The sequence below is a fragment of the Penicillium cinerascens genome (genome assembly GCF_028974065.1).
Source record: "Penicillium cinerascens strain IBT 15544 chromosome Unknown scaffold_4_segment0_segment0, whole genome shotgun sequence".
NCBI lineage: Eukaryota > Fungi > Ascomycota > Eurotiomycetes > Eurotiales > Aspergillaceae > Penicillium > Penicillium cinerascens.
The window spans coordinates 483,315-504,857 of record NW_026695297.1 but is presented as its reverse complement, the minus strand read 5'-3'; the positions used below and the strand labels follow the sequence as shown (position 1 = coordinate 504,857).

Genomic DNA, 21,543 nt, shown 5'->3' with positions numbered 1-21,543 from the left:
ATTTTCCCTGCGGCGAGACCTTCCCTGGACTTCTCCGGTATCTCGCATCCGCGCTCGGACGGTCAAGCACCTCTACTCTCCTCTCGGTTTCCGAATTCTCCTGTCCTTGAGGAACCCGGCGCGCCCGTCAACGTCACCGTCACCGCCGCTCAGCCCTACAGGGCTCTTCGTCCGACCCTTCTCCACTCCCACCACCACCAAGGCATGAGGAGCTACACGGACCGACGTACGAGGCGGAATACCATCTGGTAATTGATTGAGGAACGGGGTGACGACTTCTCTGTAACACCCGGGACGTGCGAATCCCAACACCATGGCGTGGGATCATCTGGACATCGACAAGCCGCATCTGGCGTACATGATTATCGGCGGCTTCACCGGCCTGTTCATGCTGTGCTCCCTGTTCGTTAAGGAGAAGCTCTACATCGGTGAAGCTACCGTCGCAACCCTGTGCGGTATTATCTTCGGCCCCCATGCCGCGAACCTATTCAATCCCCATGAATGGGGAAATGTCGACAAAATTACACTCGAGTGCTCGCGCATTGTACTGGTCGTGCAATGTTTTGCCGTCGGCGTCGAGTTGCCCAAGGCTTACATGGAGCGACACTGGAAGTCTGTCGCGTTGTTGCTAATCCCAGTCATGACCTGGGGCTGGCTGATTACCAGTCTGTTTATTTGGTGGATGGTGCCTCCGCTCAACTGGCTGGAGAGTCTGGTGTGTGCTGCATGCGTCACGGCCACGGATCCTGTCTTGGCGTCGTCCGTCGTCGGTAAGGGAAAATTCTCCAAGCGTGTTCCCAAGCATTTGCGAGATCTCTTATCTGCCGAGTCGGGTTGCAACGATGGCATGGCCTTCCCATTCATCTACCTTTCTTTCTATATTCTCCACTACCGACCTAATGCCGGAGAGGTGACGATGAATTGGTTTTGCATCACCATCTTATACGAGTGCGTTTTCGGCGCGATTTTCGGCTTCACCATTGGCTACCTGGCCCGACATGCCATCAAGCTCGCTGAACGCAGGGGGCTGATCGATCGTGAGAGTTTCCTGGTGTTCTACTTCGTGTTGGCTGTTTTCTGTGCCGGGTCGGGCAGTCTGCTGGGCATGGACGATCTGCTGATTGGATTCTCGTGCGGTGTCGGCTTCAGTAACGACGGCTGGTTCACGGAAAAGACGGAGGAATCACATGTTTCCAACGTCATAGATCTGCTGCTTAACTTGGCATACTTCGTTTACTTTGGATCGATCATCCCTTGGGAGGATTTCAACGCTCCGGATCTGGGCTTGACGCCGTGGCGACTGGTAGTGATTGCGCTTTTGGTCATTTTTTTCCGTCGCATTCCGATCATGCTTATGCTGAAACCGTTTATACCAGACGTCAAAACATGGCGTGAGGCTCTTTTCGCCGGCCACTTCGGTCCCATCGGTGTCGGCGCCATTTTCGCTGCAATTCTTGCGCGAGCTGAATTGGAAAATGACAACACACAGCCTTCACCGGAAGGTAGTCTACCAAAGCCTGGTCAAGACAACTACTACGTTGTCATGCTTATCTGGCCCATTACAACCTTCATGGTCATCTCGTCCATCTTGGTACACGGCTCCTCTATCGCCGTCTTCACTCTCGGCAAGCGTATCAACACCTTGACCGTCACCCTGTCCTACACTCAAGCCAACGAGGAAGGTCCTTCTTGGATGAACCGCCTGCCCCGTGTTCAGTCAATTGCCAAGGGTTCTATGTCATTCCGAAAGACTGACGAACTGGAGGGCTCTTCCGAGGAGAAGCTCCCCGAATATCCTCCGGGTACCCTGCCGCCTATTGGTATGCCCGGTAACTTCCTTCGCCGCGTGCGCGACGAAGACAGTGAATCCCAGAGTATCCCATCCGAACCTCGAAAGCCTGCGCACCGAAGGAGGCGCCGCAAGCATGACGATGCAGGTGGCCCAATCAGCCAGTCTGCTATCATGCCTGCAAAACGTACGAAAAGTGAGGCCGAGGGCGAAGATAAACAGGAATTGGAGGAACGCGATGCAGTCGAGCGTGGAGCTTCGCCACCTAATGCTGAGCGCGACCGCTTCGGCCGTGAGCCCGAATTGGAGGTGTTCCAAGAGGGCCACCATATGATCATCGAGGACGAAGAGGGCAATGTTCTCAAGACCGAGGACACAACCCACCTGACTCCAGAACAACAGGCGCAGCACATCGAGGACCAACGCAGGCGTCTCGAGCATGACAAGAGTGGTGAGCTGGCACCTTCTCAAAGCCAGCCCCACAAGAAGACCGAGGGCGAGGAGATTGAGAAGGCTATAGGCGAGAAGACTGGCCACCCCTTCGAAAAGGCCTCTCGCTCAACGTGGGCAAACTGGGTGGGTCTTGGTGGAAGAGACCAAGGCAAAGAAAAGCCCGCGGAGAAGCCAAAGCAGGAGAAACCTAAGGCCGAATCCGCCAAGCCCAAGCACCGTTCTGCCCATGCCTACCAGTTTGGTAACACTATCATCGTGGAGGACGAGGATGGTGAGGTACTGAAGAAGTATACCATCCCTGGTGACAAACCATCCAAGCACAAGCCCGCCAAACCCGACGAGGCGGAAGCTGGACCATCCCGACCATCCCGACCTCCACTCAAGCGCGGTATCTCTCGCATGGGTACTTGGTTCGGCAAAGAAGAAGAGGGCAAGACCTCCCAGGCCGAACAAAAGAAGCCCGTGCCGAGAACCGAGACAGAGGACTGGGCTACTGATGACGGCTTGCGTTTCACTCTGGCTCAGAACCAGGAGGTTGATTCCCAGGGCATCGGCCACAAGGGTCGTCGTATGAACAAGCAGGAGTTCTTCCAGCAGCTCAAGGGCCTGGACTCCAAAGCTCGCCGCGACATGGTGCAGCAGACTGATGCCCCCGCCGTTGTGAAGGAGGCTGCTATCGACGACGCCAAGCAGGAGGAGAAACACGAGCGTCGTCTTTCTGCAGCCGCCGCTGGAGCCGCTACCGGTATCATCCCGGAGGAGGTAGCCGAAGACCTCGAGTCCGAATCAGTCACCGAAACCGAAGGCAGCGAAGAAGAAACCAGTGACGGACCTGTGTCTAGTCCCAACGTGGCCGCCTCACTCGCCAAGTTCACCCGCGGCAGCTCTGCCCAGGAACGCCGCAGCAACCTCGACCCTGGCCCTCGCACCCGCGACCGTGTCCGTCGTGACTCTGACGACGACGGCACTGAGCGTATTCCTCCCTCACGTCTTCGCCAAGCTGCCGGCCTCGCTGCTCCCCCGCGCCAGACAGACGATGACACGGGCGAAACACCCGCTGAACGTCGTCGACGTCTCGCTGCTCTGGGCCAGATCCACAATGATGACTCCGCTTCTGAGAGTGACGACGCAGTCGCCTCTGACAGCGAAGATGATGGCGAACCTCGTCAACCCCCCGGCAAGATATCATTTGCCGAGAATCTGAAGCCTGAACAGTCCAACCCCGGTGACCAGTCATCTCCATCTGGGTCCGGTTCAGGCTCGGGCTCGGGCTCGGGCTCGGGCACTGGATACACCCGCGGCCACCGACCTCGCGTTTCATGGGGTGGAGAAAAGGGCCGTGGCTCCTAGATTCTCAGCCGTTGCTCCTCTGTAAACACACGGGCTACCTTCCGCATCTCTCGCATCTCTTTGCTCTCAGAGTACATAACTATTTGTGACGCAAGATGACGATTATACAAACCTTTGCACATGCCTATTTTATCATTCTTGTATTTTTTTTTTTGGTTTCCTTTTCTGTGCATATTACATTGCTCTTGGGAGATAATGACTGCATCGAGCGATCTGCGATTGTTCGGTATGAATGTTTTTCCTTTTCTGACGATTGGTATTGCTAGAGCAGAGCGAGATCGCTCATAATGCATTTTATTTGCATAACCCCTTCCTACTTTGTAGGTCATTGTACGGGATATAAAAGACTATTACGCTACTGGAGACATCTATACACGGTTTTGACTTTGGAATCTTACATGCAATACCACTTAGATTGAGACTCAGGTATCAAGCAAAAACAACACTATGTATCTCTAAAATACATCCTCACAAAACCCCCTCCTAATCCATCGTCGCCTGCGACCTCATAACCCCCCTCCCAAAGAACTCACTGACAACACCGAACCGATCCCTCGAGCGCGACAACTCCGCCTTGAACAGATCATGCTGATCAGCCGAGTCAACCTGGCGCTGACGGATAGCACGGAGCGTCGAATTTGTCGGCGCGCAAACGGGACACTGGGCATCGTCGTCGACACGATTGAGACAGCGTTCGTGGAAGGAGTGGCGGCAGAGGAAGTGCACGGTGGGCAGGTCGAGCGTGCCGCCACAGGATTGGCAGCGACGGGATTGGAAGACGACGGGTTGGCTGGCGAGGTTGTCGAGTTCTTCTTTCTTGGTGGCTGTTTCGGATTTGTAGCTTGTTATGAGGCGGCGGTTCTAGGAGGGAATTAGTATTGAGTTTTGAGGCTGGGCGGAAAGGACGTACAGTTGTAATCTCTTTGCGTTCGCGGTCGATATTGTCGCATAAATATTTCTTGACTCGGCCCATTGTGACCACGGCGTTGTTGCTGAGAGCTTGAATCACTTGTAGTGGGGAGAGAAGGCCATCTTGGTCGATGCGGCGCAGGACTACGTCCAGCTCGTCGCCTGCTTCTTCGAGGATCTGTGGGCTTGAAGCAAAGTACGTCAAGGCATCGACGTAAAGCTGAGGCTCGTCTGGTCCGTAGCGCCTCAAAGCTTGGATGGCACCTTGAGTATCCTTGGCGGACGTGAACGATCTGAATATGTCTAGGCGGAGGCCTTCTTGCTCGCGAACCAATGTGGAACCTTCCCGGAAGTTGGATAGGTCGGAGAGAAGGAGGACATTGGAGGTGGAAATGGGAATCTAATCACATTAGCGGGACTTCAAACCACAGGTTGAAACACTCACATCTTTCCCTTCAATCAGCTTCTTTGCCTTGTTCTCCCATTCTTGTTTCTCTGCCGCGTCTTTCTTTCTCTTGGCCGTGTCGAGATACATCTCGAAGAGCGTAGTGAAGAGATCAACTTTAGCGTCCCTCTTCAGGTCGGGCTGTTGCACGAGGGTCTCCAGGAAGCTGATGAACTTTTGTGGGTGGTCAACAAATGCCGAGAACGCAGTCCGAGGCTTTGGAACCTCATATTCCAGTGGGACATTGTCGGGGTTCTCTTCAGCCTTGACATTTTCGGGAGCTGGGGCAGTGGGTTGAGACCTTATACCGCCAGTCATATACCGCAAGGGGAGAAGACCAGCAAGACTTTGCATGGTACTTGTAGGTTGAGTTTGGGACTCGGACGGTAGTTCTACATCCGTGTGCGGCCGATACTGTCCTGTATAGTAAACCTTGAAGAGTTCCGTTGTTCGCTCAGGGCAGTGAGCCAAGAGGACCCGGGCGTATTTCATCAGATTGTGATATGCCTTGTCAAACAATTAGCTGAGCCTGCATGTGAATCCAGCCTTACTTACCGCTTCGGGTTCCAACCGCCAGATATACTCCACGGCTTCAGCATACTTCTTGGAATCTTCGATGAGGATATCCACCACCATGTCATTTTCTCCGTGTTTTGTGGCAAGGTAGGCCGCTTGCTCGAAGTATCCGCCCTGGCGGCACATTGCAATTGCCGTTTCCAGATCAAACTTGAGCTCACCAGGAGCTTGAATGAATGAGTCCAGCTTGCTGGTATCCTTCAACTTCGCGTAGCAGTTCAAGAGAAGTGTTGTGTGGTCGACCGTGGCACGGCCATGGTCGTGCAGTTCCTCCAGATACTCGATCAAGTTGTGAATTCGCTGTGTATCCAGATACTATACCACTTGTTAGCAAACTGATCGCCTATCAAACATGCTTTACTAGACGAACTTTGCGAATAACTTGAGATGGCTCCGTGTTGTCAATTGCCCGAAGATACTGCTGCATAGCCGTATCGTAGTCGCCGCGTTGGTACAAGAAATCACCGTATTTGCGATAGATGGCATTCTGCTGCAGTGGATCGATGCCAATCTTTTGCGCAAGATTGATAGCCAGGATGTAGAGGTTGCGCTCGTAGAGTATTTCAAGTCGTTGTTGGAGGCTCTTCTCCCGATATCTAAAGATCTGTAACATGTTAGAGAACTATAATCACCATCTAAGATCCACTTGCATACCTTTCCTTCAGTCGTGAGCAAGAACAGGTCGCCCCATTCCATGAAAATGTGCTTCATCGGCGCCACTAGCGCTTCGCTGTGAGAAATAAACTTGAGGTCGGTATCAAGCAGTGTAAATGTCGTTGTGCCGAAGATCTCGTCTCCAGGGCTGACACCGTACTTTCGCAACGATTCGCGCCTCCCGGTTCCTGCTTTGGGTGGGCAAACTAACGCCACGTAGTCGCGGAACGACTTGATAGACGTCTTGGGGCTCTCGAAAGCATAACTCGGCCCACGGCCACGAGAACCGTATGTGTAGACCGCATCCTCTCTGGCAATGAGAATCTCCCCCGTTTCCTGGTCCGGCGTCATGCAACCCAACGCACATCCCATGTTATCCAGTATGCGCGCAGGCTGACCCTGTCCCCGTCCCGAAATTACCAGTGTGAGAATCCTGTTTGTCGTCGCGATATAAAGCACAGTGACAGAGCCCTCCTGCGTTTCAAGGCCTGTAATCGGCTCTTCCGACTCGAAGACAATGCGCTGGCGCGCGCCACGATCGTGGATTAGGTCGCCCCGGACAATCGTCACAGATCCATTCGCGAAACCAACCGCCACTTGGGAGAGATCGTCGACAGCCGCAAATGCCGAAATCTAAATCAATGTCAGTAACCAGGTCCAATCACACGGTTGTAAAGTTTCGCGCACCGGAGATGGCCGTCGCCCATTCTGCACAGACACTGTGGACAGACATTGTGGCCCGCCGCCTTTCTTCTCCGTATCCAGCGCCCAGACCTTTAACACAGGTTCGTTCGGGAGATCCTCCGAAACCGTGACGAGTAGGGAAGTGCCATTAATCTGCTTCATGTGGGTGATCAAGCCGGTGTCGTGGGCCTTGAATGAGCGCGCAACGCGGAAGCCTTGGGTAACGATGTGAACGAAGCCATCAGTGGTGCCGAGGAAAAGGTTCGCGGAGCCGGTGCAGAGGCTTGAAAGGTCGCTCTGGTTTACGCAGTTAGCTGCTGGTCTTTGGGGAGGTGGATCGAGGCCTTACACCGAACAGCGCGGAGCTCTCGTCCGGTATCTTGACCGGCGAGACGTCGATGAAGTTGAACGCTTTCCACTGCGGTTGTTAGCGACGTAACAGGGCGGAATATTGGCAATCATACTGATGTCAGAGCCATTTGGACTGGCCATGGATATATTCACTGGTGGCGGAGCTGCCTTGGAGACGGCCGGGAGCTCCTCCCCGCTGACGCTCGGACCACATGGTTCCTGCGGATCTTTGGCGCCCAGATATCTACAAGTTGGAGAGACAAATTAGGGATAAGATACCTCCACAACACATCTCATGTTTACCTTACGTTTTTAAAGTCACAGTAAATTGTATCATATATATGCAAAATCTATTTATCAAGAAAAGACGCCATCGCTTCCAATATGAAGCTCAAAGCAGGTTGCACATGAAAATGGGGAATCATGAGAATCAATGAGAAGATGCGCTGTCGTAATAGTTTAGAGAGGTATTCAAGACCCTCTAACGAGTCATATCAAGATTCCAAGCAGATGCGGGCGTATCCTCAGGCGATTTTCCTCTTCTACTCTGGCTAGAAGGTCGAAGTTCCTTAAGAAAGTCGGAGCTCTGCCTTAACCAACTGCCCAGATCGGCAATTGCCTGGCTGAGGGGGAAGCTATCGCCACCTTGGCCATCCTGGGCCGTTGCAGGCGTGTCTCCACTCAGATCAAAGGGTAAAGCAGTACCCTGAGTAGTGGGTGGATGAGCAGGCGCTTGTTCAGTTCGCCTTTCACATTCATGTCGGCTGGAGGTGCCAGGGCCTGATCGGGCCGTCTCGTAAGCATTTTCTGGAGACGGCAGGGACCCATCGGGAGATTGTAACGGGCTTGCTTCTAGTTGTGCCATTTCAGGTTCCCGAGGGCTTGTTTCTTGCGGTGACATCGGACGGTGAGCTTGAGCTTTCTTCTCCGTACTGAAGGCGAAAGGTGTAGCCGCGTCGATCAAGCACTGCGTGCTCATAGCTTGCATCCTGTCTCTGACGATTTGCCTGGAGCCTTGTAACAGAAATTTTTCTGTGGCGTTGGGTCGATAAATTGGTGTCTCTTGCGCCAGGAGTACGGAGTCGTCGCCGGAAGGAGACTGGGGTCGTGGTTGGGCTGGTGTTTTGCCGTGCTCCTGTTCAGGGCTCTCCAAGTCATCCTGAAACGACTTCTGCGCATGAAGCAAGGCAGCCTGTGTCGATAGTTGAGTGTCGGGACTGGTATCGCCGTTGTGTTCAGTGTCTGTTTTGGGCATTGCCGTTGAGTGCAATGATGGCATGCGGTCTGATATACCGGGAGGGGGAGGTATTTCTTGCGCAGATGGCAAAGTATCATAAGTGTTGTGTTCAGTTGGTACCTGCGGGTATGTTACTGTAGATTTGGATGCTTCAATATCGACAAATCTCAGATCCTTTGATCGACGAATGGATTGATCTGTTTCCTTTGCGCCGTTGTCAGCCAAGGGCTCATTGGCCGGCTCGAGAGCATCTGGCATAGCAGTATCTTCATCTTGCTCGTTGACAGCTTCTGCGGGTTGAGGTGACTCTAAGGGTTTTCTACCAGGAGACTTTGACTCTGCATGTGAGCTTGAGTCTAGATGCCAACGACGATACTCAAACCGCGGCAGTTGAGATGACGAGTTGACCACATGGAAAGACGTAGCCGCATGTCCCGTTTTCTTCGGAGATGTTTGTTCTTTATGAGGCGATCGCTTGGAGACTCCAGAAGGCTGATAAGTGGCTGGAACAGCCGTTTGAGCAGATCGCGGCGATATATGGGCAGCGGTGTCCATATTTGGCTGCTCGGGCACAGTGAATATCTTGGGAGTCTGCAAAGCAGAAGGTTTTGAAGCCTGCCCACTAACTGAACGAGGCACACTCGTCCGAGACGTATCTCCAGACTGCCTAGATGTCATCTCTGGAGTCGGCGAACTAGGCGGCTCGAATCGCGCAAAGTTCATGGACTTTCGGTCTTTCTTTAGCCACTTGGTTGGACCGTCTCCAGTAAACGTCGTATCGCTTGTTGATAAACTCATGGAAGAGGCCTGTTGTGGTTTCCTCGCTGAGCGGGGTGCAGCTCGATTTTCTTGATCAGCTGCTGCATGCTGGAAGGGTCTCTTGTGAGCGGACCCGACAACGAAAGAGGATTTCGGACCCTGGACAGAGACCACAGTGGAAGTCTCTGCAAGAGATGCATCAACCGAGGGACGAGAAACCGATAAGTCCTCTCTGTACTTCGGCCGTAACGAGGCCGTTTCTTGTATCACGGGCTCCGCCTCTCGTACGTGACCATCTGGCCTGACCCCTGATGGCTCCGTATCGGCCACTGTTTTCCGTTTCTTGGTCCATGGGTTCCTCCAGCCCTCGTCGAACGGCCCGCGAAGAGATGCAGAGAGAATAAACAGAGGCTGTCCTCGAAGGTATGACTCAGCGAGCTTCTCGATTCTCTGCCGTTTCGCAGCGCGCGCTGAATCTTCCAACTCATCATCGGAGCCTAACAGGTCGTCCGAGTCTATATCAGAGGCCAGAGGTGAACATGATTCGAAAGTGACTGGAGAAACGGGCCGCGGGTAGGGCATCGGCGTGAGGTGTTGACGTTGGCGCTTGGTGGGTTCAGAGCTGCGACGGTCGGATCCTGCATCGGTGCAGCTAGAGAGAGATCCAAATGGGGGGTTTTCGTCATGTCTGGTCGAATGGGAGGGATCTCAACGTAGGCAGCGCCCAACGCGAAAAGAAGCACTCTACGCGTGAACTGCCCCAGCAACCGCGGGGTGGTTACGTAATTCCACACGAGCAGCTTTTCGTGTCTAGATAGCTATCAAGAGGCCTATGCGGATAAACAATAGCAAATTACCTTCTAAATACGAGCTCAACCGAAAGCAGATACAAGTCAAATATAAATCATATTCACATGAAGTATAAAAAGCATAATTAAACACAGACAGGGCAAGGGGAGAAAGATGTAAAAGAAAGGGCCCTAGTAAATCAATACAACAGCCACACCATAGTAAGAAACAGCCCTTGGTCATCAGGCGGGTACACAGAAGATCAACGCTAACAGTGTGGGAAAGGGTAACAGATGACATGACATGGTGTTCGTCTATGAGAATTCGATCGGGGTATCGAAAGGGGACCATCAAGGCAAGCCGAGGCGAGAAAAAGGAATGGAAGAGGGTAGGAAGCAGCCTCGAATCTCACAATTCATGACATCGCCGCAAAAAGATGAAAACATGGGAAGAAGTAACAAAGGTCGTTAAGTGGTCATCATAACGGAATTCTCACATCGCTCCTTCATTCGCATAGCCTGGGCCTCCAGGGATCGCGCCATCAGTTTCGTCACGGGCCAGACTGCAGCGCGGTCTAGGAGGCTGGCTGTGGCAATCAGTATTTTACACCCATATCCGCCTTCCGCCACACTGTGTAGACGTTGCATTACGCCGAGTGCAGACATTGAGTTGCTGCTCTGCATCTGCCGCTGCATCTTTGTTTCGATGCTGTTTAAGATCTCCTTGATCTTGTCCACTAGCTTGCAATCTTCGTCTTCGAGGAGCATCACCCCTGGTATTTGGGTGAGATCGACGTCGTCACGACCCAGGATGCCGAGGTAAGGTCCGACTCGTTCTTGAACGGTGGTTATCCACTCTGCTAGCACCTGTGCGCAGTCGAAGGCACACATCGCACATTGTATGGGGAGTTCCCGTGATGAGAACTCGGCGAATGTGTTACCGAGTCGGTCCGACATGTTGATCGAGTCGGCTGCATAGAATGCGGCTTTGCGCAGATGTTTTTCACGCTTGGATTGACCAGTCTTGTACATGTTCGAGAGAGACTGCATGGGCTGTTCTTGCGTCGGGGTCTTCGAGATGGCTAGTTCGGCCACGCCCAGATCGTTGATGGATTCTCGACGGCAATCGAGCTGGCCGGTGAGCGAAGGATCCACCAGATCGTTCATGTTCGTGTCGGCCTGTTGGAACATCTCTGCACCTCGTGCAAGCTCATCTGCCATGCCGTTCCAATCCCGTTGCCAGAACGCCTCTTTGCATCGTCCGAGGTTGACAAACAACCGGACGTATGCCAGATCCAGCAGTGGAATGCTATCTGCAGACAGTGGCCCGGCGCCAAACGGGTTGGGTCGCTCTAGGCTATGAACTGGATTGCTTGCCCATGCAGCCTGCCAGGCTCTGAGAGCCGGCTCGATATGTGATTGCATGGCCTCGGTTTCTTGTGAGGTCCACTGGCGGCCCATGTGTCGTTGTCGGGTTTCCCAGATATAGTTGTGCAAAGAGTAGATAAGAACGAGACACCCAAATGTACTCGGCCTGTTGTCTACGCTTGTCGGATCGTCCGAACTGCCACCGCCGAAAAAGAGGTTTGAAGATTGATTCTGCTGCTCTCGTTGACTGGCAGTCAGAAGAGAGGTCAAAGCGGCAGAGAACGAAACGCCCTTAACGGAGGCCGTTTGACCTCCCATCTTCTTCCATGCTTGAGGAGACTCAGCGGCCCATACATCCTCCTCGCAGGGGAGATCGAGACGGATCTCTGAGTTTGTCAAAGCAGGCGCATGGTTGTATGCAGACACGAGGAAGCTGGATAGTACAAAGATGGCGTAAAGCGTACGCTTGCGTTCTTCAACGATTTTCCAATTCAGCCAGTCTCGCCGTTCTTTCGGTTGGCTGAACGATGGGGACATCCAATTTTCCGTATCATTTGGATCGGGTGGAGTGGGTCCTGTCTTGAGGTGATCGTGCGGTAGGTTCTTCGCGTCCAGATGGTGGGTCAATTCGGCCGCGCGGGCCAAGCTAACCAAAGCCGCGCAGTGGGTACTGGCGATATCCGCAGACGTCTTGTCACCACAGGTATGACCGTATATCACATTCAACAGCATCGCCTGGACCAGCCAGAGAGGTGTATTTTGAACTGAGTTGTCTCGTGCAGTATTGGAACGACTGAGTGCAGCGGACATGTCGGCCTTGCGACGCTCTTCAAGGTACAGCTGGATCATCTTTTTGGCGGCTTCGAACAAGTCTTTTGATGCGGCGGTGTCGTATTCGTACAGGGCACCGATGGCAGCCATGGAGAGAATCAGGCAACCTCCGCCTCCTGCGACGCCAGTGGAGCTCAGATTGAGATGTCCACTGGGGGTGCGCAGGTTACTGGTGTACTCGGGAGCCTGGAAGTTGAGGGTCGGGATGTGAAGAAAAGGCATATGGGGGTGAAAGTAGGTGATGTAGGCGGAAATGTAGCGCTGCATGTCCGAGGTGCTGGGAAGTTGACCGGAACTGTTGAAGCCAGTCGAGCGGGCGAACAACTCGCGGCTACTCAACATGCTGGAAGCGGGCTGAGAATACTTGCGATGATTGAAGCCAGCCGGTTGCGACATGCTCGCTAATAGAGCCTGTCGTGTGGAGTCTGTAAATGTATCCGTTGAGACTGGGGAATGTTGACTTCGTAGGGCACTATTCGTGAAAGGAACGTTGAGAGGATTAGGAGATTCTCCGTTTGTTGCCATAGAGGATGATAACATACTCTGCGAATGTCCTCCCACGACGGGCTGGCCGACCGATGTCATGGATGGAGGTGTGTTATAGTTCTCGGCAAACGGATGCTGGGCCATCAGCGACTTGGGTGACACTGTCTCCGGCGGGATCCCCAAATCGTTCAACGTCGTCGGCGAGAAGTCGATGGCGAACTGATTGGCTGAAGTGTGCGTGGGGAACGGGTTGTGCCAGCCATTGGAGATCGGAATACGGTTGGGGCCATCCAGCATGGCCTCGCTGATTCCACTCTGGCTGCCCGTGCTCATCGCCGAGGGTGACGACTCGTCGATGACCGAGTCGTTCCCGTTTCCCAACGCCACAGCCGCGTCGAATCCGTTCATCCAATCGAAATTCATCTCCTCGTCCATCATGGGATCCGTGGCGGGATGCATGCCGTGGTGGTTGTGGCCGAACGGGGAAGTGGGGGTGTCACCAAAGCCCTGGGGAGAACCTGCAAAGTGTAATTGTGCCGGGTTGATGGTGCTACCGTGGCCCATCAGCATACCATCGATGCCCATATCAAAGCTGCCGTATACCGGTGCCGTTCGCAGACTACCGGACATATCCATAGGAAGTCCCGAAGTCTCCAGCTTGGACAGGCCGTTTACCGGAGGGTGTCCAGAGCTGAAACCTCTATAGTCCATGGTCGAGCCTACAGAAGAGCTCAAGCTCGGGTGATAGGCATGGCCCGAGTGATTCGGGGCGGAGGATGGGTTAGCACCGTCGGAAAGCCCCAACGGGTTCCCACCCACATGGCTGATAGTGTTTGCTCTGGGGCGCATGGATGAGGCGTTGTTAGCGATAGAGTTCTTGCGCACGCGATTGGCGCCGCCAGCAGCACCGCTCGTGCTCTCTCGTCGGCCATTTCTCGGACGAGACGACGGGGTGGAAGTCATATGCAACTTCTGCTGGTGGCGAAGCAGTAGATCGCGGCGCGCGAAGCAGCGAGCGCAGTCGGGGCATTCAAAGGGCTTCTCCTTCGTGTGGGAGCGCTCATGGCGCTTCAGGTGCTCCAATCGCGCAAAGGAGCGGCCGCAAGTAGTGCAGACATGAGGCCGAGGCTTGTCGGTCTTGGGAGGTGGAATGTTCCCATTCGCGGCCTGGCCATTGGCCTCGACCTGCTTCTTGTTTTCCTTCGCCGGGGCTACCGATGGAGGTTCAGAATTCAGGGACCCGCAAGCATTCCGATTGGGTCCGTGGTACTTACCAGGCATATTTCCGGGGACTTCGTTGATGCTGGCGAGATCAACCACTTTGGGGCTACGGTCACGACTTTGGGCAACCATAGGATCAAACAGCATCCTACAGCGGTGCAGTTTACCTTCCCCACGGACGAGGAGTAGAAACAACGATCCCGAATGGAAGGGAAGGGAGATGGTTCGCAAGTATGCGATGCGGGGTCCTCGGGAATGCGAAGGCAAGTCACTCAGGACACAGACGAGGTGCAGTCGTCGATGTTAATTTACACTGCGTACTGTCGCATCAACGACTGATGGCATGTCAGCACTGTTCTTTGACTCTTTGATGATGCGTAGAGGGACCGAGGTGATCCAGGGTAGCGAGGCTATTCATAAAGCTTGGCCGGGACAAGACCCACCAGAGGGAAACAAATGTACAGCAAAGTCTATCGGGGTTGTTCTTTTGAGGGGTTTGTCTCAACCGAGTTTCGGTTTGGGAAGGGGAAGGTTCAACAGGAAGTGAGGACCTGCGGCCGGTGAACGGATTGGCGCCTGGTATTGACTGACGACTATCGGGGTATCAGCAAGGCAACCGACTTCCATGATCCCAAGAATCCACGAATCCACGAATCCGCAGTGCCGTGCGACCGCAGGGCAGGGGCCGACTTACCGGGATGACTGAAGATCAAAGTTTCAAGCTTCCCATGCATCCATAAAGAGAAATGCGAATGCTCGACTTCAGTTCACGGAGAGCATGAGAGTGGATAAGCCGGAGATAACCGAGATAGCGCGACAATTGTAGATAAGAGTCACCGAGAGCTATCCACACCGGGTCGAAAGAGAGGGTTTGGAGGATATGGAGGTAGGTAGGAGGCAAGAGGAAGTTAGGAAGTTAAGTCGGGTTAGGAAAGGAATTAGAAGTTGCCTCCGAATCATCGCAGAGGTACCTGGGTCTGGGTACCAGAGCCGTCGTGGCAGTAGTGGTGGTTACCACGTAGTAATCAGCTGGTGTGGACCGACGTGTACCCGTGTACTTCAAGCTACGCAGTCGGAGGCCCGCCGTGCGCAGGTACCGCCTGGTACCCCCGGCGTATTCCCCGTACTCTTTTCCCCCTGGACCCCGTACCTCCACGGCCCACGCACGAGGTGGCAGGCCCAGACGTTACAAGACCACCAATGTACAGTACTGAACCAAGTGGATCCCGCACGGGCAAGCGGCCTGCAGTGCCAATGGCCAGCCGACGATTACCCAAGGTGATACCGAATGCGGCGTAGACGCAATCTTACGACCACGCACGGTGCTACACTGGTCTGTCCACCGGTTCCTGGCGCTGATAATCTCGCGGAGCGATTGGCTGCTCTTCTCAGCTGCTGGCTTGGGTCTAGTGGCGTGATGAGTGTGGATGTAGCCCCCGTGGTGTCGGACATGAAACAACCATGGGCGATAAGAAGAACAGTCCGGTTTTACCTGTCCCCGTGATGACATGAGATCCTGTACCGTGGATGTAATCCTGAGCCTGCAGAGTCAAGAGTCAAGCAAACTGGAAAAGGTACCTAGCGATGTACGGCGTACGACTCGTGTACAGCATTCCTTAACAGATTACCCCGGAGGCGTTTGGGTATCGTAACTGTGGAGCCCGGGGGGAACACCGTCCATTCACCACGTTCATCCATAACGATACGAGGTTATCGAGCCATCTCGTGACTGGCCCAAAAAAGGCTACGGGGTCTTCCGGGTTTCCCTACCCCGATACACGCTCTGTTTCATTTCTCCGTTACCCTGTTACCTCCAGGTACGATCCACCAGACGAGGCTGGGGTTGCGCACGGCGGAAGGATCCGCAAGGCCCAAAATAGAGGGCCATGCGCCATTTTTGTGGGGGAAGCAATCCAGACGGTTCGTGTGGGGGATTTCCCTTCCCTCTTGCTCTGCTGTGCCAATGAAACTCTGCCCCAATGGCCACCATTGGATGATCCAGAAACACTCCCGACTTCCCCCATTGCACATGCCTCTTTATTTTTCGGGGTGGCAAAACTGGAGCTACCCCAGACGGAGGCTGCTTCTGGTAACACTTTCTAGAACTCCCCCGGTTATCCTTTGACTTTGCGACGCACGTTGCAGCCACGCCGGTTTGAGTTTGGTCGCACGGAACTGGACAACCCGTCCCCCAGCAGTGGTTGATGCGGCTGGATCTAGGTCGGAGTCTAGGGGAGACGGGGGATTTGACGATCCTACTTTCATTTCAGAGTACACTCTGGGGCAGGATTGACGGATTGACAAGTACAGGGGCTATTTTCGGAACCTCGCGGCACCGAGTCTAAGACTCGTCTCTTTGACGCAAATAGACCCTGGAAACAGGTCGGAAACAAAAAAGCAAAATGACTACTATACAGCGCCAAATCTGCATGGCCCTTCTGGAAACCGTCGCCTCTTTGCCTCCCTTCGCATGTCGCACGGACATCTCGTTTGCAGAATCCCCGGACCCTAGCAATGCGCACTAGGCCACTAGGGCAAAGTCTGACGGTCTGCGAAGATGCAGGTGACCCGACCTGACAAATGAAACGGACCCCAAGCCACCTCCGAGCTGTCTCGTTGAGCGGCATGTTGGGGAGCACTTTACTCGGCATTGGCTTCCGGAGCACCTGACCTGAGCGATTTATGCTCGGGTGCGTCTAGATTACCTTTCTTTTTAGCCGGGGTTTTTATGGTGGTACAGACTATGCATAGACTTTCCGATAAGGCATCCTCGAATGGCCTAGAGTGCTCATTGTACCCGGGGTGAATCATTACCTTGGACGATATGCTCCCCCGGATACTCACTCGGATACGGGTACTTATTTTTGGTATTCACAGAATGCAGGTCCACGAGCGGCAGAAGTCAATTACCGCAGAGCTGGCACTATACCCCATTCACTGGACCATCGGTGCGCCACGAGGCCCTGGGCCTCCGACTCCCCTGGTGTATGCAAATCCTCGCCTTTGTAATTCGGTCGAGTCGACGTTATAGCGTAACCGCCCTTTCCGGGTGATCGCTGACCGAGATGTGCAACTTGGCCGCCGAATCTCCGCAAGAATCACACGCCACAAAACCTTGGCTCTAGAAGCATGAGAATGGTAGATTGCGAATATAATAATTCTCCGATGCACGCAACCCGGTCCTGCGTGCCACGGGGGATCGCCAGGTGGCCTGTGCTTCCCACCGTGTGCACGATGGCATCAAGTCTGACGATGGCGCGACGGCTCGGATATTAGTCCACGGAATGATCGGACTTCAGCCCGTTTTCCCGCCTTCCCCTTTGAATCCACCCTCCAGTCCAGAACGAATGAAGCTGCACGTCAGACGGGTTGGCTGAATTAGGATTCACGATGGAGAGTCCGTTCAGCGCTACAATGCTACCCGTGCTTGGCCGTTGATCTCAGTGGCTTCGTCCCGCTAGCTTCGTGGAGTTTGGCGGATCGCAGTCTGTACTTGACAATACGTGGCTCGTCCCTGAGGCTCTGGGATTCGCTGGCCCTGTGCGTCATTGAGTCCACTCTCGATAACGCCAACATGGTGGGCGGGCAAAGGTCCGCCGATTGCGGCAGAGTGGAGTGAATTCGGAGGATTCCACTCCTGTGAGGTTGGAGTCAGAAGAAATACATCCTGGGATCCTTGATGATATTGATCAGATCAGGTTAGTAGTGTAGCCATTATCGTATTTGTCTTCCCTGTCCCGTCCTTTGTTCGCTTTTACCAATCCACTTACTTGTACACTAAACCTTCGACTGCTTTTCTCAAAATCGAGATCCGCCGCTCGGCAACGGGGCCATAGCTCTCCGAAGCAAGAAATCCACTGGTCAGCACTACTTTGAAACACGCACCCCGGCCGCAACGGTACTCAGTTACTCAGTTAAACGCGAGGAAACTACAGCCGGGGATGGTCTCGAGGGTCTAATTGGAAGCTCTTTCAGCGACGCGGGATTTATCCGAAACCTGATAAGCTCTGATTGTTGATTCCATCACACGATCGGCCTCGCCAAGTAGACAGCAAAAGCTAAATCAGACGATACTACATCGCCTGCAGATTGACACTATTCCCCATATAGGGGGCTGGAAAGGTTCTTTCCGGTGCCAGGACCAGGGGCTATTGGATTTCTGCGCTCGGGAGCTCTGAGCTCTCGCAGTCCCTGTGCCGGCGATCCAAAAGAAGGACGTATGGACGGCCAAATAAAAAGGCGCGGATATTCCTACTATACAGGGGATATTCAATGCCTGCAGGATCATATGGTGGCGAGGCGAAACGCAGTTGGGCGATTGGGGATCTGCGTGCAAAGGCCACTCGTCTCGAAAGTCAATGCAGCGCTACTGTAATATCAGAGGCCCAACGGAATGTGAAGAGATTATATTTAGTCTCACACTACAAGTTATGGAGTTCCACGCTTCCAGTAATCGACACCAAGTGGACCTGAATGACGCTCGCGCCTTACCGGTGACCTAATAAAGAGAAACGGAAATCGGGACACAGCGAAATCGCGCGATAGAAGGACGCCGCTCGAGCCAAACTCCAACGTATATTATCATATTATCTGGATTCACCGAGGAAACGACCGGGTCGAAATCTACTACACCTTGCAGAGAAGGCGCGAGCACGATCTGATGTGATTGATTGGCGACGTGCATTAGCGGTATTTGCGACGGATGTAGCCTTTTCCCGAAGATCGCCTTTCCACGGCTGGACACTAGTCGTTGACTAGCACTATGCCGGTGCGGTAGACGACGTAGGTCCTCCGTACACTGTGCCTACAGGCCAGGTCGTACACTGGACAAAGCGGTCCCGTGCGTGCTGTATGAGCTATCTCAACCCGCAACACATACAACAGTCGAAGAGTCCAGGCAACCAACCCATGCATGTCATACCTCGGCCAAACCACAGTCAAGGGACAGAAAGTGGAACTCGCACAGACAGCACAGCCCAATGCACCAAACATTGTCTCCTCGCGCCACGTCCAGAGCAATCGCCTCGACCGTCCTACCACTGTCGACTATGCACATACACCCGCTCTCTGACTGGCCCGGGCTCCCAGCACAAGGATGGCACAGTCTGTTGCAGGGTGTCGGAACCAACTGGCCTAACCTGCATGGTCGCACCCGAGTCGGCTCCAGCCTGGCGCCAAGCCATCTGGCACGGCCCTAGGTAGCCTCGACGCGCAGTGACGCCGGCTGCGGCGGATCCCTGTTATACGGGAGTACGGTTTCGCGCGTGCGTTACGTTTCCCGGTGCGTGGAGAGAGCGTTTCCTCGTGTCTTATGCCTGGAGTACCTCATGCCGGCGGCACTTGTTTTGTACTTGGGAGCTTAGGGTATTCTCTGTCATCCCCGTAGTCGGAGGGCAGCTTCTCACGCTAGCCGATGAATGTTGTGCATTTGCAGCCCCTCCTAGATAACCGATAGCTGTCAAGGTGGTTGAGTCTCGGCCGAGGCTAATTGTTTTGGAGGGCGGAATTGGGAGGTTCCTTTATTCCGCTCTCTTTGCATTGGCTTGTGGATTGAGCGTAAATTGTACTACATTGGAGGAATGTGTAGGGCCTCGGGTACCTATGTAGATGTAGGCAGTAGACAAGCTATAGAAACATAGTTTAAGGAGCACTAACATTGCCATTAGTAAATGCAAGTCTAATCTACTCCAAAATATGTAAAGCAAGGCTTTTTTTTGTTCATCGCCTCGTCTTCGACAGGGCTACAACTCCGATTCCGATATAGACGAGTAAAGCTTCACTGTACTCGAATGGTATATGAGCAGGACATCACACATAAAATTCTTTTGGCGTCGAGCTCGCTCGATCTGCTCATTAGACACTGATGGTCTTGAAGACACTATAGAGGTAAACATGGTTAGCATTGCACACACGCGTATCAATTCCACCCAGGCGGTTAACATACCTGAATCCACTACCACCGGTCGCCATCAGCGTGCCCGGCATCTGGGCTTGCCAGTGCACTTCCTTGACATCCTCCATATAGTGCACGAACAGCAGCTGCGGCGGGATGTCCGCCATGCCCGCCTGTCGGCTCTCCTCATCGTCCAGCTCGACCGCCAGATCCCACAGGGTGACGGTATTGTCGGCCGAACCGACAGCAACAACACTGTCGTCGGTTGGGTGCCACTCGATACTGGTGATGGGCTCCTTATGGAAATCGAAGGAAGCAACGGGCGACGCGCTGATCTGGCCCGCGTTGTTCGGCTTCCAGTGTCGCAAGTCCCAAACGGCCCACTGTCCGTCGTCGGCACCGGTCGCCAGCAGATGGAAGGTCTGCTTGGCCCAGCTCATGACGTTGACGTCGGTCTTGGAGATCTGGACGTCCACGGCGGGCTTACGAGACTTGGACCGCACATCCCACACCTTCACACTGCCGTCGCTGCTCGCGGAAGCGAACACATTCTTCTCGTTGGGAGACCACTGGAGCTCCTCCACGGAAGAGTGGTGGCCGGTGAATGGCCTATTGTCAGTCACCCAGCCGCCACCTTCCGTGCGAGTGGTTGCGTAGATGAGACCGTCATTGTCACCGGTCAAGAGCTTGCCGAGTGGTTGAAGGGGAGACCAATCCAGAGCGTAACCTTCCGACTTATGCATGCGAAGGGTAGAAAGAGGTTTGGAAGCAGAGGGAGGGAGAACAGTGCCGGGAACGTCGAAGCTGGAAAGGTGCGCGGTAACGTCGTGGATAAGAACTTGCGAGTTCTCGAGCATGGTAGCCGTGAGTGTTTGCGGGGGCTTAGAGTAATCCGCAGACTGCGAAGGCGTCTGGTGGCTGCGAATGCGGTTCGTTGTTGAGCCCAGCGGGATCGACTTGTGTTCAAGGATGGGCTCCCCCATGTCGTCGTCGTCCGAGTCCGATTCATCGTCCTCGTCCTCATTTTCACGCTCCATCTTGCTCAATCCGCTCATCTTGAGCACCATCAGCTCGTTGTCCTTGGCTTTTGTGCCCTCCGTCTGGGTACCGGCGACGGCGTACACCGTTGCGGGGAAAGTCTTGCGGTTGTCGCCGAGCGAATCGCGCACAATATCGAAGGAAAGGCACGGCCAGGGAGTGCTGAGGGTGTGAAGCATGTCGTAAGTAGACGGGTCGGGAGAAAGTGTCTCGCCGGGTGCCAATTTTGTCCGACCAGGAATGAAAGTCTGCTTGTCGACATCCATTGCCTCTGTTAAATACATTGTTAGCAAAGCTGCCGTGCGCCAATTGACCCATAGTTTTCAGAACACACCTCTCTCTTCCTCCTCACGCTCTGCGTCAGGACGACCGTCGACACCGGCCTCCAAAATCTCGTCCTCGCTCTCGAATTCATCCTCGAACTCGTCCTCGAACTCCCCCGCCTCGTCTGGGATGGCATCAGCGATAGGGCGCTCGCCGGCCTTGAGGGCAGCCGGCTGCTCATCGGAGTCCGCAGCTCTCTTGGACATGGTGAATATTAATAGCTGAAGCGGGGTGTTCTGGAATGAATGAGGGACGCACGATAAGAACTTTTTTCAGTTTGGGCACGCAGACCCACGCTAAGCCTATCGGGGATTAGCGCCTATCCCGCAGTGCAGCGATGTTGACGACAAGAGCTGAAGCCTCTCGCAAAACCGGCTGCTGCGCTTT

At 54.0% G+C, this 21,543-nt stretch overlaps 6 protein-coding genes across 6 annotated transcripts; 1 reads left to right on the top strand and 5 right to left on the bottom strand.

The window, feature by feature from the left end:
- Positions 1-313: 313 nt before the first annotated feature.
- On the top strand, positions 314-3,592 carry N7498_008139 (Na+/H+ antiporter Nha1; the record flags this gene model as incomplete). The annotated part of the gene is made up of 1 exon (XM_058455201.1): positions 314-3,592. One exon carries the CDS (start codon positions 314-316, stop codon positions 3,590-3,592), a length of 3,279 nt encoding a protein of 1,092 aa, XP_058305189.1.
- Positions 3,593-4,075: 483 nt separating this feature from the next.
- Positions 4,076-7,339, bottom strand: N7498_008138 (tethering complex subunit PEP5; the record flags this gene model as incomplete). The annotated part of the gene is made up of 9 exons (XM_058455200.1): positions 4,076-4,453; positions 4,503-4,901; positions 4,947-5,453; positions 5,502-5,837; positions 5,893-6,126; positions 6,177-6,809; positions 6,864-7,157; positions 7,210-7,278; positions 7,325-7,339. The coding sequence occupies 9 exons, from the start codon at positions 7,337-7,339 to the stop codon at positions 4,076-4,078; spliced, it is 2,865 nt and encodes a 954-aa protein (XP_058305188.1).
- A 353-nt stretch (positions 7,340-7,692) lies between these two features.
- Positions 7,693-9,789, bottom strand: N7498_008137 (uncharacterized protein; the record flags this gene model as incomplete). Its single annotated transcript, XM_058455199.1, has 1 exon — positions 7,693-9,789. One exon carries the CDS (start codon positions 9,787-9,789, stop codon positions 7,693-7,695), a length of 2,097 nt encoding a protein of 698 aa, XP_058305187.1.
- Positions 9,790-10,463: 674 nt separating this feature from the next.
- Positions 10,464-14,048, bottom strand: amdX (putative C2H2 transcription factor (AmdX); the record flags this gene model as incomplete). Its single annotated transcript, XM_058455198.1, has 2 exons — positions 10,464-13,891; positions 13,955-14,048. The coding sequence occupies 2 exons, from the start codon at positions 14,046-14,048 to the stop codon at positions 10,464-10,466; spliced, it is 3,522 nt and encodes a 1,173-aa protein (XP_058305186.1).
- A 4,768-nt stretch (positions 14,049-18,816) lies between these two features.
- N7498_008135 (uncharacterized protein) lies at positions 18,817-19,084 on the bottom strand (the record flags this gene model as incomplete). Its single annotated transcript, XM_058455197.1, has 2 exons — positions 18,817-18,934; positions 18,960-19,084. The coding sequence occupies 2 exons, from the start codon at positions 19,082-19,084 to the stop codon at positions 18,817-18,819; spliced, it is 243 nt and encodes an 80-aa protein (XP_058305185.1).
- A 670-nt stretch (positions 19,085-19,754) lies between these two features.
- On the bottom strand, positions 19,755-21,362 carry N7498_008134 (ribosome biosynthesis protein RRB1; the record flags this gene model as incomplete). Its single annotated transcript, XM_058455196.1, has 3 exons — positions 19,755-19,779; positions 19,846-21,103; positions 21,167-21,362. 3 exons carry the CDS (start codon positions 21,360-21,362, stop codon positions 19,755-19,757), a joined length of 1,479 nt encoding a protein of 492 aa, XP_058305184.1.
- Between the last annotated feature and the right edge of the window lie 181 nt (positions 21,363-21,543).